General features: G+C 41.4%; 1 protein-coding gene across 38 annotated transcripts in view; it reads left to right on the top strand.

Annotated features, from left to right (window-relative positions):
* The window catches only part of JAKMIP3 (Janus kinase and microtubule interacting protein 3), a 96,355-nt gene that overhangs the window by 34,586 nt on the left and 46,733 nt on the right, over positions 1-15,036 (top strand). For 35 of the 38 annotated variants that reach the window (XM_080403382.1, XM_080403414.1, XM_080403393.1 and 32 more), the window contains 2 exons: positions 7,055-9,949; positions 13,247-13,744. In XM_080403382.1, coding sequence (XP_080259508.1) covers positions 9,815-9,949; positions 13,247-13,744 — 633 coding nt within the window. In that variant the 5' untranslated portion in view covers positions 7,055-9,814. Of the gene's footprint in view, positions 1-7,054; positions 12,815-13,246; positions 13,745-15,036 lie in introns of those variants that run through there. The other 3 variants (XM_080403404.1, XM_080403416.1, XM_080403400.1) reach the window with 3 other exon arrangements.

Raw genomic sequence — 15,036 nt, 5'->3', positions numbered from 1 at the left:
TGACTGTCAGGAGAAAGTTATTTAAAGAAGTGTATTTAGTAATGAATAAACAGATTTGACATAACCTGACCCTCAGGGTTTTTTTCGGGCTGAAGGAGCAGCTTTTCATTAGAGCTTGAGGGGCATCTAACAACTTGCAACTGTTTTCATTTAGGAGATTTTAAATTTCCATTCAAATTCTTGTCTGTTGCTGTTGGAGGTAAATTTTCATCTTAGTTGAGAACTGGGCACGCATCTACTGAGAAATAAAACAAACTGTCAAATAGAAATATTTTTGGGGGATAAATGTGGTCAGCCTAAAGAAAGTTTCTTCCTCCCATCAGTGTCTTTCCACACTGCCTGGTTCCTCAAAGCTGAGTTTAATGAGGATGAGTCATTCTGGAAATTAGTCTTAATTCTGTAATGTAAAATGCAGTGTTTTTGTTACTACAGTAGTCTGTTATTTTCAAGCTCGTTTATAAATTGAATAAATCCAAGAACTGAAACTCTTTTATAACAGTGTTGCATTAAATACTCCCTTTTCCACTCTCAAATCCAGCTGTGTTGCATGTTCATGCAGAAGAGGGTTGGAGAGTTAGTGTTAAATAGTTATTTAGGGATGTTAATAACATGTTTAAAATGTCTCCATAAAGTGCTTTTGGATCACAGGATGCCATCTGTGTTACAGTTGATTGTAGTTAATTATACAGGCATGAATTCCTTGGAAAAATAGATGGCATTACTCAAACAGTTTGTTTGTGATCAAAATAATGGAATGACACAATATTAAGCTGACAGAATTAAGTCTGAAATGCATTCCTCTCTAATAATCCTCCACAAATCAGTGGAATTATTCTGAGTTGCTCCAGTTTAACTGAGAATTTGGATAGGTGTACCATTGTAATATGACTGCAATAACTCCAGTGGATTTTTGTACTTTAAATGTTATGGAGCATCTGAGGAAAAGGAAAAATTAGCTTCCTACATAATAGCCACTGTTTCTAATTATTTATTTCACTTTCTGCAATTTACTGTAAGAGATGTAAAAATTAAATGGGTGGCATGCTTTAAAATATACATGTTGAGATTTAGCTGCAATTATGTCTTCCAGTACTGAAATTCTATTAATCATTTCTGGTTTACTATAGAACATTAACTGTTCACCTAATTGACACCCAGCTATGTTTTGCATTTTAAAAACCCCACAAACTGTGTAAAACTTATGAAAAATCAATGGATGGGATTCAGATATGTATGTATGTGTGTGATGCAAACAGGTAACTATACATACACGGTAAATCTGCGAATAGGAATCTGTGTAAACTACATATGTGTAGCTTACAAGGTGCAAGATTTTGCCTGGGTTTTGTAAACATGGTCCACCCATCAAAGAGTTAAAACCAACTACAGTTGAAGGATTAATCTTTGAGGAAAAATTCAGGTCAGTCAGGATTTGACATGTGTCTGTTAAAGCTGTTGCTGGAATTGATCTAATCCTAAGCAAAACTTTGACTAAGACTTCCATCTGCAGAGACTCATTATTGTATGTTGGGGGAGGGGGTGTTTATAATTTTTAATTTAAATCAGATATTATTTCATCAAAGATAAGTTTCAGAACTTATTTTGCACTGGGAAACATTGGTTGGTTGGTTGTTTTTTTCCCGTATGGAAACTGAGATTTGCTCTAACCCAGCCAACTGCTGGTAAGGGAGCCCACTAACGCTGCAATATGGGGAGTCCATGAGGGATTTGCTCAGCATATGGTGTGCGTGGTAGTTCTATTTAGAGTGGAAATCTTCAAGACAAGACACTATTTCCCAGTGAGCATGGCACTGGATTAAAAGCAGGGCCCTGAATACAAGCCTTTCGCGTCCTGAATGAGTGCCCTGTGTACCCAGGCTTCGCTTTTATGCCTGTGTCTTCTGCTAGTTTCGAGCAACCAGCACATGATGTGATTACATTGGCGGAGTGCTTTGGCTTAGCATGAAATACCTTCTCAGTGGTATATTCATTTTCTTCCATTCAGACCCTTAGACTGTTGATATGCTAAATGAAAAACTGAGATACTCAAGAAGAGCTTCCCCATATGAGGAAGTGGGAACTCAGCCATAGACAACATTACATTTTCTTTATATTACAGTATTTTGAGGTGCACCAGAGACTTGAAAAGGTTTGTCCAAACTAATTAATTATAAAATATTCTCAAAAATAGAAAACAATAGTGTTCACAAGGCTGTGTCATACATTTGAAATTTTTGTTATTTGTAAGAATAGTGTTTTGCTTAAGCTGTTTTACTTAAAATATTGGTACCCTAGGTAGGGATTTATTCATTTATTTTTAAATGCAGTGAAACATTGATTTCAGAAACTATCTAGAAAACGCATTTGCCAATTAGCCTTGATGTCTGAATTCCAAGTCAGGAGGTAAAAAGAATTATGAGCCCCACTAAAGGCAGCTTATGATGCATTATTAATGCTATTTTCAATATCAAACATGCCAGGAATCATATGCATAATATATTCTCCCAGAATCAAAAATATGAAGACCTTTCTGTTCTGTTAAGATGATGTGTCTTACAGATGCATCCCTCTACATAACTCATTGTGAAAATACAAAAAAACCTCAAAACAAACAACAAAAAAACGATCGCAACGTAACTGGTTTTATAGGAAGCGCCTTCTCTGCCCACTGCTGCCTGGCACTATGGTGGTGCTGCCCACTGACTGGTCCGTCAGCTGTAAGGACTGGGCTTTCTGAGGCTCTGCGCTCGGTTTTGGCACCTCCTTCGCTTAGTGCTTGTCAGGCAGCTGTTGGAGCAGAGCACTGAGCAACTGGGCAATGGCAGGTTTGCGTTCCGTCACCAGCATGATAAACCATCCCTTTGCTGCATTTGGTATCAGCACAATGATGTTGGCTTGGAAACATTTTTGTGGAAAGTTTTTGTTGTTTTGTTTTCTCACAGCATTTGGGAGAAATATTCTTTTAAGACTGGCATTTGTCCACCAGTCCCCAGATGGCTTTTCTGTGCACAGGCATGCACCAGCAGACACCGCTGTCTCTGTGTTACAAGACCAGCGCTTTTATTTATATAAGTAACTACTTTCATAGCTCCTAACAATGATGCTTGTCCCATCGCATACACAGAAGCTCTTGGTTGTCACCAGAAAGCTGCCTTACTCTCTGCAGTCTGATTTCCCATTAATATTCCTGGGAATAACAACCCATCATATCCCAGTTGGGCTGATGACTTCAAACTCTGTAAATTCCTTTGTGGTCTGCAGGACAATGAATACAGGAGGGGACCTCTGTGTGTTTCACCAGTTCTTGAAAACAAAACCATTGCTTTTGGGTTTTTCCCTAAAATCCGTAGAGCAGCCTGGCTGTTGGAGGAAAATTTGGTCAGGAGCCCTGGCCCACAATGATTCTGCAGTAATTTCCCCTGGTGGGCTGCTGCAGCCCGTGTCTGTGCAATGCATACCTGCAGCCAGAGGTATGTCTGCGGGGTTGGGAGAAGGGAGCTGGGATTCTCTTCTCTCTAGCTGGTGCCCATCCTTAGTGGTATTTTCATTCTCTGTGACACCCAGCTCTGAAAGAGATGTGCCATTTGAGGAGGGGGAAGCCACAGCGCTCTGTGTCATGCAGGGATGCCGGGGGAGAAAGGGCTCCTGTGCCCCCATGTCCCCTTGCACCGGTGTCTCGCCCCCAAACCAGAAACTAATGCTGCCTGGTAGGAGCCAGGCAGGGGGACACAGGCAAAGCACTCGGTGCAGAGGGCTGAGACCTCCCGAGGAAAGGGAGAGCTGCAGAGGAATTATCTCACCAGGAGTCATCTGTTTCCAGGGACTAAATCACAGGTCGTGTGTCAGACCACGAGTGAGTGAGTACCTGTCTGCTACCTGAGTTTCTTTTGTTTATCCTTCCTGCAGCTTCCTTCAGTGTGGAAGAAAATAGTGATAAGTGAATGGTGCACATAATGTGTTCACTGAAGCTTTTAGTCTCTGACATGAAGTCTCTTGTAAATTCCAATGATTGTTGCTTTTTGCTGGTTTTGCCTTCAAAATCATTGTGCTTGCAGGTGAACAGCAGTCTTGATTATATTTTTGGTTTACTAGAGATAAATCAAGCTGGTCGATAATAATATATGCTGCTCACACTGCATTTAATCTTTCCGTACTCAGAAGTCCAAGAGCCTGCAGGCTTCATTAGTCTGTTTTCATAATGTCTTTGAAACCAATGGAATTTCATGAATGCAGATTATCTAAAGACATTCAGACATACTAATCATTCATTAATTTGCATAGGATAAAGTAAATTTTAAACCATTAAAGTGAGTACTGTAAGTAACCATTACAGTTAAACCACTGAAGCGAGCACTTGGGTAACACTGGTACTCCTAGGTCCTAGGCTGACTTTCGCCTCCTGCCCAGGGAAGGACAGGGTTGCATCCACAAGCCCAGAGGCATTTGATCTTGCTTCTGCTGGGAGGGGAAGCGGGAGTCTCCTGGGCCTCCACAGGGACCCCAGCGAGGGCAGGGCAGGGCAGGCACCTCCTTTTCCATCATTCTCGAGTGTGTGCCTTTTCCAGCTCAGGAGGGATGTGCAGGACGTCTCTGCTGGCTGGGGCAGCTGCCAGCAGTGCCTGAGCTTTGATGCATCCAGGAACAAACCCAGTCATAGCATCACTGATGGGCACTGCCGCTTCTTGACTAGCATGTACATCCCCGCTGGCTTCTGAATGCATGTGGGAAGGCTGCCACAACCACCACTTCCACAGGCTCCTTTCCACTCTGTATGAGCAAATCTACAATGAACGTAGCCCTTTCTTAGCATGAGAAAGGAGAAACGTACCCCTTTCTCACAGGTCTTCCTCTAAGAAACCTTCCCGGTTCCCCCCCCACACACACACAGGTTTTTGTGCAGGGAAGAGTGGTGTGCAGAACAGTCTTCTGTTGTTCTGCAGGTCTTGTTGCTGTTACCATTCATGCAGACAGACCATTACCAAGGCTGATCAAATTCCTATTATCTGGATCTCTTAATCCTTGGATGTTATTCATGGCTACGTTCAAGTTTTATCATTATGTCCCTTTTCATCCTTAAAGATTTAATTGAAAGGGTCCTCAGCTAATTTCTGTGTAGTCCTTTTTGAAGCAGGCTTATTACTCTAAGTACTGGCAAGGGAGCTGATTTTTCTTTGGGAAAATCTCATTAAGGCTTCAGCATTCCAGTCTGGAAGATGTTTCCAACGTCAGCCCCTTCGCCCACACTGCACCGATGGGAGCCTGCAGGATCTGAAAGTCAGTTCCTTCCCCTTTGTCGCCTGAAACTTACTGTGGGACATGTAGGCATGAGCCACAGCAGAGCTTGCAGAGGAGAAAGTCTCCTGGCGCTGGTTTTGGGGCACAGGTGCCAGCTGCAGGCAGTGACTTTGGCTAGTGAAGCCTCAGCAAACCTTGGCTGAGAGGGGGCAACCGCAGCCTCCAGCTTACCGCGCTTGGGCTGCTCTCGTGACACCTTGCATGATAGTATTTCAGATCTTCAAAAGTTTTGGGGACCTGCTCAAAGTAAACATTGCAATACAAGCTTTTCTTTCTTGAAATAAGCTAACCAATTGTAAATTTTACTTTTTAGTAGAGAAAAAGCAGATCTAGGCAGATGGTTGTCATGAAACATGTTAACTCATACAATTAAACCTTTTAATTGTTTGTGTGTGTATATATATATATATATAAAACCTGTTTTAAAATTTAAAAGGTTAAACACTGGAAGTATAAGGACACTTGGTGCTACAAATCATCCTCAGCCAGAATTCCCAGCAAGCAAACTGTGGTTAGCAGCCGTCAGGTCCCTGTGCTATAGGGAGGGTCCCGGAATGGTGTGCTCATCTCTCTGCATGATGCTCCTGAGGGGTTCGCTGAGACAATACCAGCACGTGGTGGCAAAACAGTTGATCTGCTGCTGCTCAGATTCCCTGGGCAGTGTGTGCCCAGGCTGTCTGGCTACTCTGCGCTGTTACCACGCGCTGTTTCCCAGAAAGTCAGCTGCAGGGCTTGCGCTGCTCCCAGCAAGCCTCTAATAACATCTCTGCCTTTCAGTTTACTTGCATTAGTTCCTTAGTTTTATTTTCTGTAAGAAAACAAACAAAAATTCTTGTAGCCCTCGTCTGTCAAAAATAATCCTTCTGACTGAAATTATTCTTACAAATCCCTGTATCGCTCAAATTATTATTTGCCTGGCATTCAAATGTAAGCAGGTAGAAGCTTGTGTTATGCTGCTTCTCATTTCCTCAGGTTGTGAAATAACCTGGTATCACCTACTGCATCGATCGTTATAACATATCATTTAAGAAAATAACTGTAATATGCACAAATGCTACTTTCATCACAGTAGGTGGAATTCAGTGCCTGTGGCTATAGGCTGCCCCATTTTTTTACCTATGAAGAAAGAAGGTTTTTAAGACTCCATTGTAGATCACTGATGTATCGTGTCTTCTTACACAAAGAAGCAAGAGTCTTAAATGTGAAGAACATCTGCTCCTGCTTATAGGTTTTGCAGGCAGTATCTCTAAAATCTCATTTGTTTCTATTTCTTTAACCAACCAAACATGTTTCTTTTTATAGAAACTTCAAGGCTACAAAGTTAAACACTAGACTGAGAAACAACAGAATTAAAAGTTTATAGCACCTTGTTTTAATCAACTAATATCAGGAACTTAATTTCCTCCCCCTGCTTGTTTCTCTATGTCTCAGCCTCCCCACTCTCACTCCGTCCCGGTGTAGATTTGCAGTGACTGCTTGTCATGCTTGATTTCCCCAGCTTTCAGCATCTTTGCCCAGTTACTCCCAAACTCCAGCCACTTCTCCTAGATGCTCTCAGCTCTCTCTCGGCTTCATATCCCATCTATATATCCCCCATGGCAGCCGCCTCCCTCTGCTCTTTTCTCCCTAATGGATGTGGATTTTTGCTCTTAGAATTCAAATCAGGCTGTTTCGTTATTATTACTGTTACACTCTTATTTTACTGTTATTACTATATTGTTATTTACTATTGTTATTTATTGTTATTTTATCGTTAAAGCTGCCTTGAACTGTTAAGCCTCTACTCGTGCTTGGACAGAGAATAGTGCTGCTCTGTTGTGGTTTTGACTATGAGTCATGATGTATAAACCAATGCATTGAAGGTCATCATCCAAAAAGATTGTTATCCACATTAACAGGGTTAGTATTAACAAGGTTGGAAATATTTTTCCAAATTTGAGCTTTTTTTCTGTATTTCTGTGCTATAACTTAAATAGATCTTTGAAACAAGGATTTACTTCAAACTAGAAATGTAACAAGTCAAAAACAAATCCCACTGAGGTTTTTTTTAACTGAGAAATAAATGTGATCTGTTCAGGATAGAGTTTTATTAAGCAAGTCAGAGTTTTCCAGCGAAACACTTTTTCATTAGATTTTACATTCTTCTGTAAATTTACATGTTATTGTTAAATTTCTGATCCATTCTGCTGTTTGCTCCGAAACAACATAACTATGTCATCCCCATCCTTGGGTCGGAAGTTGGCCCAAGTCTTGCCTGAGAACTTTGTTGAAAGACAGAGCCTTTATACCACTGGGTCTCATACCTCCTCTGTTACTGCAATTTTTAGGATCATCCAGTTCTCTGAATACTATTTTGAACCCTTCTCCTCATGGATGGTGTTTCCCCATTTTGTGTTACCATGAGCACGCATTTTATGTGTGAGCTTGTTAGCTGGTACTCTAGGCATTTCATTCATGATTTCACTCCCATTAATTTTTTCATAGACTATTTTAAAATAAACCTTGATAGTGAGTCAGCTTTATCTACAGAAGCAGAGGCCACTGTTTCTTTACATGTGTTGCTGTTTATCACTTAAATAGGAATGAACTGGGTTTTCACAGCCATAGTCGATGTCCACAGATCAAAAAATTGTACAGGATAATTATCAAGGAGCTTCTGCAGCAGCATAGAGATTCTTCTTCCCTATTGCTCTGACAAAGCAATGTTTTAAGAGAAGATCCTTCAGAAAGTGTGGAAAGTGTGAAAGAAAAAGAAACCTTGTGGGAACATCCATATTTTGGGAATAGTGCAGACAGTAACTATGTTCCAGTGCTGCAGAGCTGAACAAAGCCTCCGCAACACAGCATTTTGCCCAGAATTTCTTGCAATCTTCAGGTTTCTATTAAATTAAACCTGTTCATGCTATTGATGAGCACTGAGTTAAATACTGATCAGAGGAAGAATTGACAGTAACCTGAACGCTCGCCTGCTGACTTGTTCAGCACAGAGTGATCAAGTGCATAACATTAATGGACTGTCTGTCTGCCTCAACAGCTCTAATAAATGAATCAAATGAAGGATAAACTGTGATGCTGTCCGTCAATCCACTTCTGTGCAGAGAGCTCACATATCACAGGGATTTAACTTGATTTGATGAACAGGTTAATTATTTATTTTTACTTAGAATTCTGATACAGTTTTCTGAACCATGGGATGGATGCAGCATAAAAATGGCATTAACAGACAAAAAATACCATCTTTCGCCCTATGTTTATTTGTCTTTGTCTCAGACTGCAAATTCTTTGGAGTGAGTTTGCATCTTGCTCTTAGATTTCCTATGCCCAGCAGTTATACTAAGCTAGAATATGTTTTTTACAAGGATATGAATTTTCAATAACAATTTCCTTAATAGTATTGATTATAAAGGACCTTTGAGTTTCATTGACAATATGATTTTCTAAATTTGGCACACTCTCTGCAGACTGTAATGCTTACCCATTCCAGAATGCTGCTGTTTATTCTGGGGCAAAGTCTCTGTTGGAGAATTTTGAAGTAAAAATCAAAAATGCATATAGCTTTTATCACTGTACTTAATATTGTATGTTTTGTTGACAAATCTGAAGTTATCACTATAAATTGTGTATGTTGTATAATTTATGAATATGTTGGGATTAATGGGTAGGCATAGGGTGCAAACTATATCAATATATGAATTCTGTGAAGCTGGGTCCACATTTGCCCAGTTCTCCACTGTTTAATAGAATGAACTTGCCTGTCTCAGTTTCATTTGCTTAGATTTGATGCAAAACCTCTTAGTGCGAATAAAACTCCTACATTGTTAGCAGACTTATATAAACCTATATAGATCTGAATTGCTGTTTAGATGATATACTGCACACTCCTGTATAGAAAACTTATGTTGCCTTTGGGTAATCTCTGCTTGCTTCTGTAGTTTCTTACTTTTTTTTTTTTTTTTTTTTTTAAAAAAGACAACTTTCATTATTTGCATCATGAATATCTGAAAAGTTTTTGTGGGAAACCAAGCATTGTTTTTCTTAAGACTTTGCTTTTTAAAGAATGTTAAGGTATCCTATACTGAAAATACAGCCATTGCTATCTCCAAATCAGGATGGTTCCAGGGGCTGGTGCTTGGACATCCCTCCTGAACATCTGCATCCTTCTGCACTGTGTGAACTCCAGTGCAAATGAAGTGACAGAAAACATTTATAGTTTGTGATCTAAACGTTTTGATCTATACAGATACAAAATATTATTACACCTGAATGTATCTAGCTCCAACTTGATCCAGGGAAGAGCCACTTTGGCTGGTTGACATGTACCTCGTGCCTTCTAGGAATGTCTTGATCTCACGGTGTGTTTGGTGGGTATCGCATTGCCTCTGACAGTGTTTATCTGATTTCCCTCCTTCCAGGCAAGTAAGAAAATGTAGTGGGACGGAGGCAAGGACAAGAAGCCCCAAGCAAGTGCTGGGACAAGGGCCTCCAGGCAGGACTCCCCTCCCTGCCACGTGGCTTCACCATGTCCAAGAAGGGCACCAGCAGCCGAGGTAGGGGGGAAAAGCCGGACGCCTTGGCCGCCTTGCAGGCTGCCAATGAAGAGCTCAGGGCCAAGCTCACTGACATCCAGATAGAGCTCCAGCAAGAAAAGAGTAAGGTGTGCATCTTTTCCTTTCCTTCCCCCATTAATTAAAGTAAAGATAGTCTGTTTCTGACCGCTAACCACTCTTTGCCCCACTCAAGCTGACTTGCACACAACTTTGACAATAAATCAGAGTGCGTGACCCTGGAGCTAGCCTTCTGTGGGAAGCGAGAGGCCAACCCCTTTATTGCAGATTTAAAGACTGTTCTCCTTGTATCTATAACCTGCGTACGGTACAAAAGAACTCTGAAAGCCTGGGTGCTTTGGTGGTATGGCGCTCGGTGGGAAAGCCAAGCAGTGAGGACTGGCCAGCCCCTGGGCAGGCAGGACTCGGCTGCAGGCAGCATGTTTGCTCCCACCATCCAGGAAGAAGTTGGAAAACTGCATAGCTACATGCCAGCAAAAGATCTGGAAAAACAAACACCCGTTCAAAACAGATGGCATAATCGTTGCGGCAGGCTGAAAGCTGTCCACATCCTTTGTTTCTCTCGCTACAACCCTTTCCAGTAAATATTTACCTATTTGTGAGGGTGGCTATGTCGAGGGTTTTGAATACAATTTTATGTTATTCAGAAATTCTCTTGGCTTGTTCTTCTGTTTCACATTTACACTAATTTCATTTGGGTTTTATGCTCAAAATCCTTCAAACTGGCTTACGATTACCAGATGTATGGTAATAGGCCTCAGCTCCCCCTCCCACTCTGATTGCCAAAGTTTAAGGATCACAGTTTCACCCTGAGCCTTTGGGAGAGCAGCGGCTGCTGCAGCCTGAGCCTTGGCTTTCAGAGCTTTCAGCCATACCCTTCAGACTGCTTCTCAGTGAGGGCATGAAAAATTTATTTGCTTTTGCCTAGTCCTGCAAATTAATTTCTACTGATAAACTTTTTTTTTTTTTTTTCAGTTCCAGAATGTTAATAGAGACATGGATTGCCATGCAGGGACAGAATGACATTGTGCATTTTTTCCATTGATTTGCATCTTTATTAGACATTGTAGGCTATGAATCTGATTTTTGAAGAAGCTTCTAAGGGTGGGTGGGTGCTTATATATATATATATATATATATATATATATAAGCAGGACACCTATTAATCCTTCTGTTGTGAACCAGCATTTGCAGTTTTAAGACCAAGGACCCTGTTTTCCTTTTCCCCGTTCTCCCCAGCCACTTCTCATCATGGCTTCTTTTGAGTGCATGGTATGGCTTTAAATTGAAATGTCATTTGACTCTTCTGTGGTCAGATATAGTTAGTTGTTTGTACTGAATAATTAATTCCTTAAAAAGCATCTGATAAAATGCAATTGTTTGGGCCTTCACGGTAGCTTGCACAGAGCTTTTTGTGTCTTGCATATGCATCTGCACATAGTGCGGTTTGGATTTGTGTGCCTGAGCGTGCCAAAATAACGGCTCGGTGTCTGATCTCTCATGTATTCTCCTGGGAATGTGATGAGAGAGCTTCTGCAGCTATCCAGCCAAAAAATAAAGGAATGACTCAGACTTACTCTGCAAGACACTGGCTAATTCCTAAATGTGTGTTACCTTAAACATCAGTCTTTCTAGCACGTATTGCACACACTTTAGCCATTTCTGAGCATACATTTGCTGTAGTGTTCGGCTATGGATGGTTAGTTCACCTGGGTTTTGTGCTTCTTGCGTAACTTTATGATACTTATTTCTATTGTGTTAACTCATGCTTTTTAGGGCACGGAACTGGGCAAATTAAAAAGTCCATAAGATTGCAAGGAATTATTACTTAATTATGAAAAGATAATAGGATGCTAAAATCAGTATTGGTGCCTAGACTTTCACCCTCAATATCCGTAATTTTCAAAATTATGATACATTTTTGTTTCTCTTTTTCTAAACGTGCAGATATTTCTGCTTATGCTGGTTTCTAGTGAAAGAAAGGTCTTTTCTATGAATTTGTCAGGGTTCTTTTTCTATATTCGCAAGTTACTGTTTTCCTTCGAAGAATTCTCAAAGTTCTCTGTAATGTCACTTTTTTTTCTTTACACCCTCACAGTTTGGTTCTGCAGTGTTCTCATTTGTGAGGCGGGCTTAGGCATATTCTCAGCAAGGAAACCTGATGGTGTCTGCTGAGGAAGAAAAATGGATCTTTACTGAACAGAATTGGCTGGAACATTTTTCCCAATAAACACTTCAGTAATTAAACGCAACGTAGTGAATATCCACTTCTTAATTTTAGCATTTAAATGTGTGCACAGGCTGTTCTGTTAAACATTATAGTGCAGAAAAGACAGAGCAAACGGACATGAACTCGCTGCCTCTGAATAAATCTGCCCAAAGGAGAGGGTCAGCTATGCAAACACTGCAAAAGCCACTGCAAATACATGCTGGGAATAGCTTCTAGTGTGATGCCTGCCCTTATGCACCAACCACTTCAATAAAAAGCTGAGGTGCATCCTTTTCCCCCCTAAGACACATGATTCTCATTTGTAGCCCAGAAAATCACTCATGACTGCCTGACAGCTCTGTCTGCTCTTCTGTGGTGTGTATACACACACATAACTCCTGAGCCAGGATGCACAGTACCAGTGCAATGGCCGGAATTACAGACGGTGAGCTTTACGCTGGTGCCTAGCTAAGCGTGGCGGTTCATAGCAATCACAACCCAGAGGGCAGGTTGCACCTTAAGGCTCTTAGTCATTGCTGCTGTTGATCTTGATTATGTGGAGCTGCGGTGGCTGTATCAGTGACAAGGTGAACACTCGCTGGTACCTCGGGAGTATTTGTGGTAGGTTTAGAATCACTTCTACAGCCCCGAGTCCTCCTGACTGCGTTGCTGACTGCGTTACTGGAGATCCACACAGGCACCTGCTGGACCTCGAGTCCAGTCACTCCGTGACAGTGTGTTGAAGGTATTTGCCATAAATTATAGAAAAACTTTTCCCTGTGTAAATGTTTTACAGAGGTTTGTAATGCCTGTAAAATTTGTATTTTCTTCACACAAAAAGTGTCAAGAGAGGAATTGCTCTTTCGTAAGTCTACAGCATGAAGGCCATGTGGCAGAGCTCAGTGACCCTGGGTTTACCTGGATCCTCCTTTAAAAAGTGATGTTTAATATGCAATAAGGTGTTAGGTTGTAAAGAATGAACAAAATGCCAAATATGTAGGTCTGTGTGTGGTGATAGTAACTCAAGAGGTTCGGCTTTCATTCTAAGGCACAGACACAAAAGATTAAGGTTAATACTACAAAGTGATCCATCCCACTTTTAAATAATATTATGATTTTTATTGATAATTTTGTTGATTGAAAATACTGTACTTTTTTATTATTATTTTCTTTGTAGGTCAGCAAGTTGGAAAGGGAGAAAAACCAGGAAGTTAAGCAGATCAAGGAGCACGAACAGCATAAAAGTACAGTAGTGGTAACAGAGCTCAAAGTCAAACTTCATGAAGAGAAAATGAAGGAGCTCCAAGCTGTTCGAGAAGCACTTTTGAGACAACATGAAGCTGAACTACTTAGAGTAATAAAAATTAAAGATAATGAAATCCAGAGACTACAGACCCTTCTCAATGCTGTACGTGATGGGGCTCCTGACAAGGTGAAAACAGTGCTGCTTACGGAGGCAAAGGAGGAGGCCAAGAAGGGGTTTGAAGTCGAGAAAATCAAAATGCAGCAAGAAATTTCAGAGCTGAAGGGTGCTAAGAAACAGGTGGAAGAGGCTTTAACTATGGTCATCCAAGCTGACAAAATTAAAGCAGCGGAGATAAGGAGTGTATATCACCTGCATCAAGAGGAAATCAGCAGAATTAAGAGGGAGTGTGAGAGAGAAATTCGTAGACTGGTACGTGTTGCTATTTGATTCTATGTTTTTCCTAACACTTACGTTATTGATAGTAAGTAAATGAAAGTTCAGTGCTGGACCCAAAGGAATGGGTAACGACAGACATTCAAACTTCCAAAGCTTGCTTCAAATCTGTTTTACATGTACTAGTAGAGATGTCAAAATGTTTTTTAATAACTATTAGGATGTTTTGTAAGGAACTTTTTTTATCCATGTCAGTGCCTATTAATATTGTTCACACTTCAGATATCAAGAACCTCTTGGGTTACTAACTGGTTTGGGCAATTCTACCAAACAGTTATGTTTCTTGGCCCATGCCTCTATTACCCCACCACTTCTTCCTTGCTGATCCACCTTGGTCCCTCCCTTTCCTTTGATAGTTCCCATAAACATCCCATAATGAGCTTTACGCAATCCCAAAATGCTCGCTCTTCTGCATCCCATAGTGAGTCCTATACCCTGTAGGCAATGACCCCCTTGGCTCTGCAGGGCGGTGGGGAAGGGGTTCCTCTCCGTGACCCACCATGGCAGCTCTCCCCCAGGACAGGCGCTGGTGCTCCTCCTTTGGTAGCTCTACAAGCAGCAACCCGGCAGGCTCCCACCTTCGGGAGGCCACTGGGGTTCCTCACCTGTCATTGCTCATCTGATCCTCACCGGATCTTCACATGTGCTGATCAGCCTCCAGTCACCAAACTGAACCACCTGGGTCTCAGTTGCAACAGTGTGAGTCTTGAAGGTGCTAGCTACATACTTATGGCTTTGGAGTACTCCTCCAGTGTGTTTGGAAACTTGTTGGAGAAGTTAAAATGGATCATGTTGTTGGTAAAACAGGAGAACTCCCTGCAGGAGGGAGCTCCCTCCAGATGGGAAGTCTTTGCAGGAGAGGCTGGCAGGTCACCAACACTTTCTGGGTTTTAGGATGTTTTGTTCTCCACTGCCATCTCAGATGCTTGCCTTAACAGTTCGTGGAGTCCTGGGAGCACGCAGCTGAATTGCAGGACTGTATCCCTTAACTGTTGCTGCCTTTCCCAAGGACATGGGAACAAATGTAACACCCGTACCCTCATGATGCATATTTTGGGTCTTATTCTCAGTATTTATTTGATGTCACTATCTTTTTGTGTTTGCCATGCTTTCTTATAGCATTCAGTGTCTCAGTATAAACTCATTCATGCCTCTTCTAAGTCACTATCCCTTGACTATTACCTAAATCCTAAAAAAAAATTTTAAATGCACAATCAGCTTGCAGACTGGCCCACTCAGAGTATGGCAGCGCAGCCATGCTTCAGCGA

Source organism: Falco punctatus (assembly GCF_963210335.1).
Source record: "Falco punctatus genome assembly, chromosome: 9".
NCBI lineage: Eukaryota > Metazoa > Chordata > Aves > Falconiformes > Falconidae > Falco > Falco punctatus.
The sequence above is the reverse complement of the archived record's forward strand: the minus strand, read 5'-3'. Positions and strand labels throughout refer to the sequence as shown.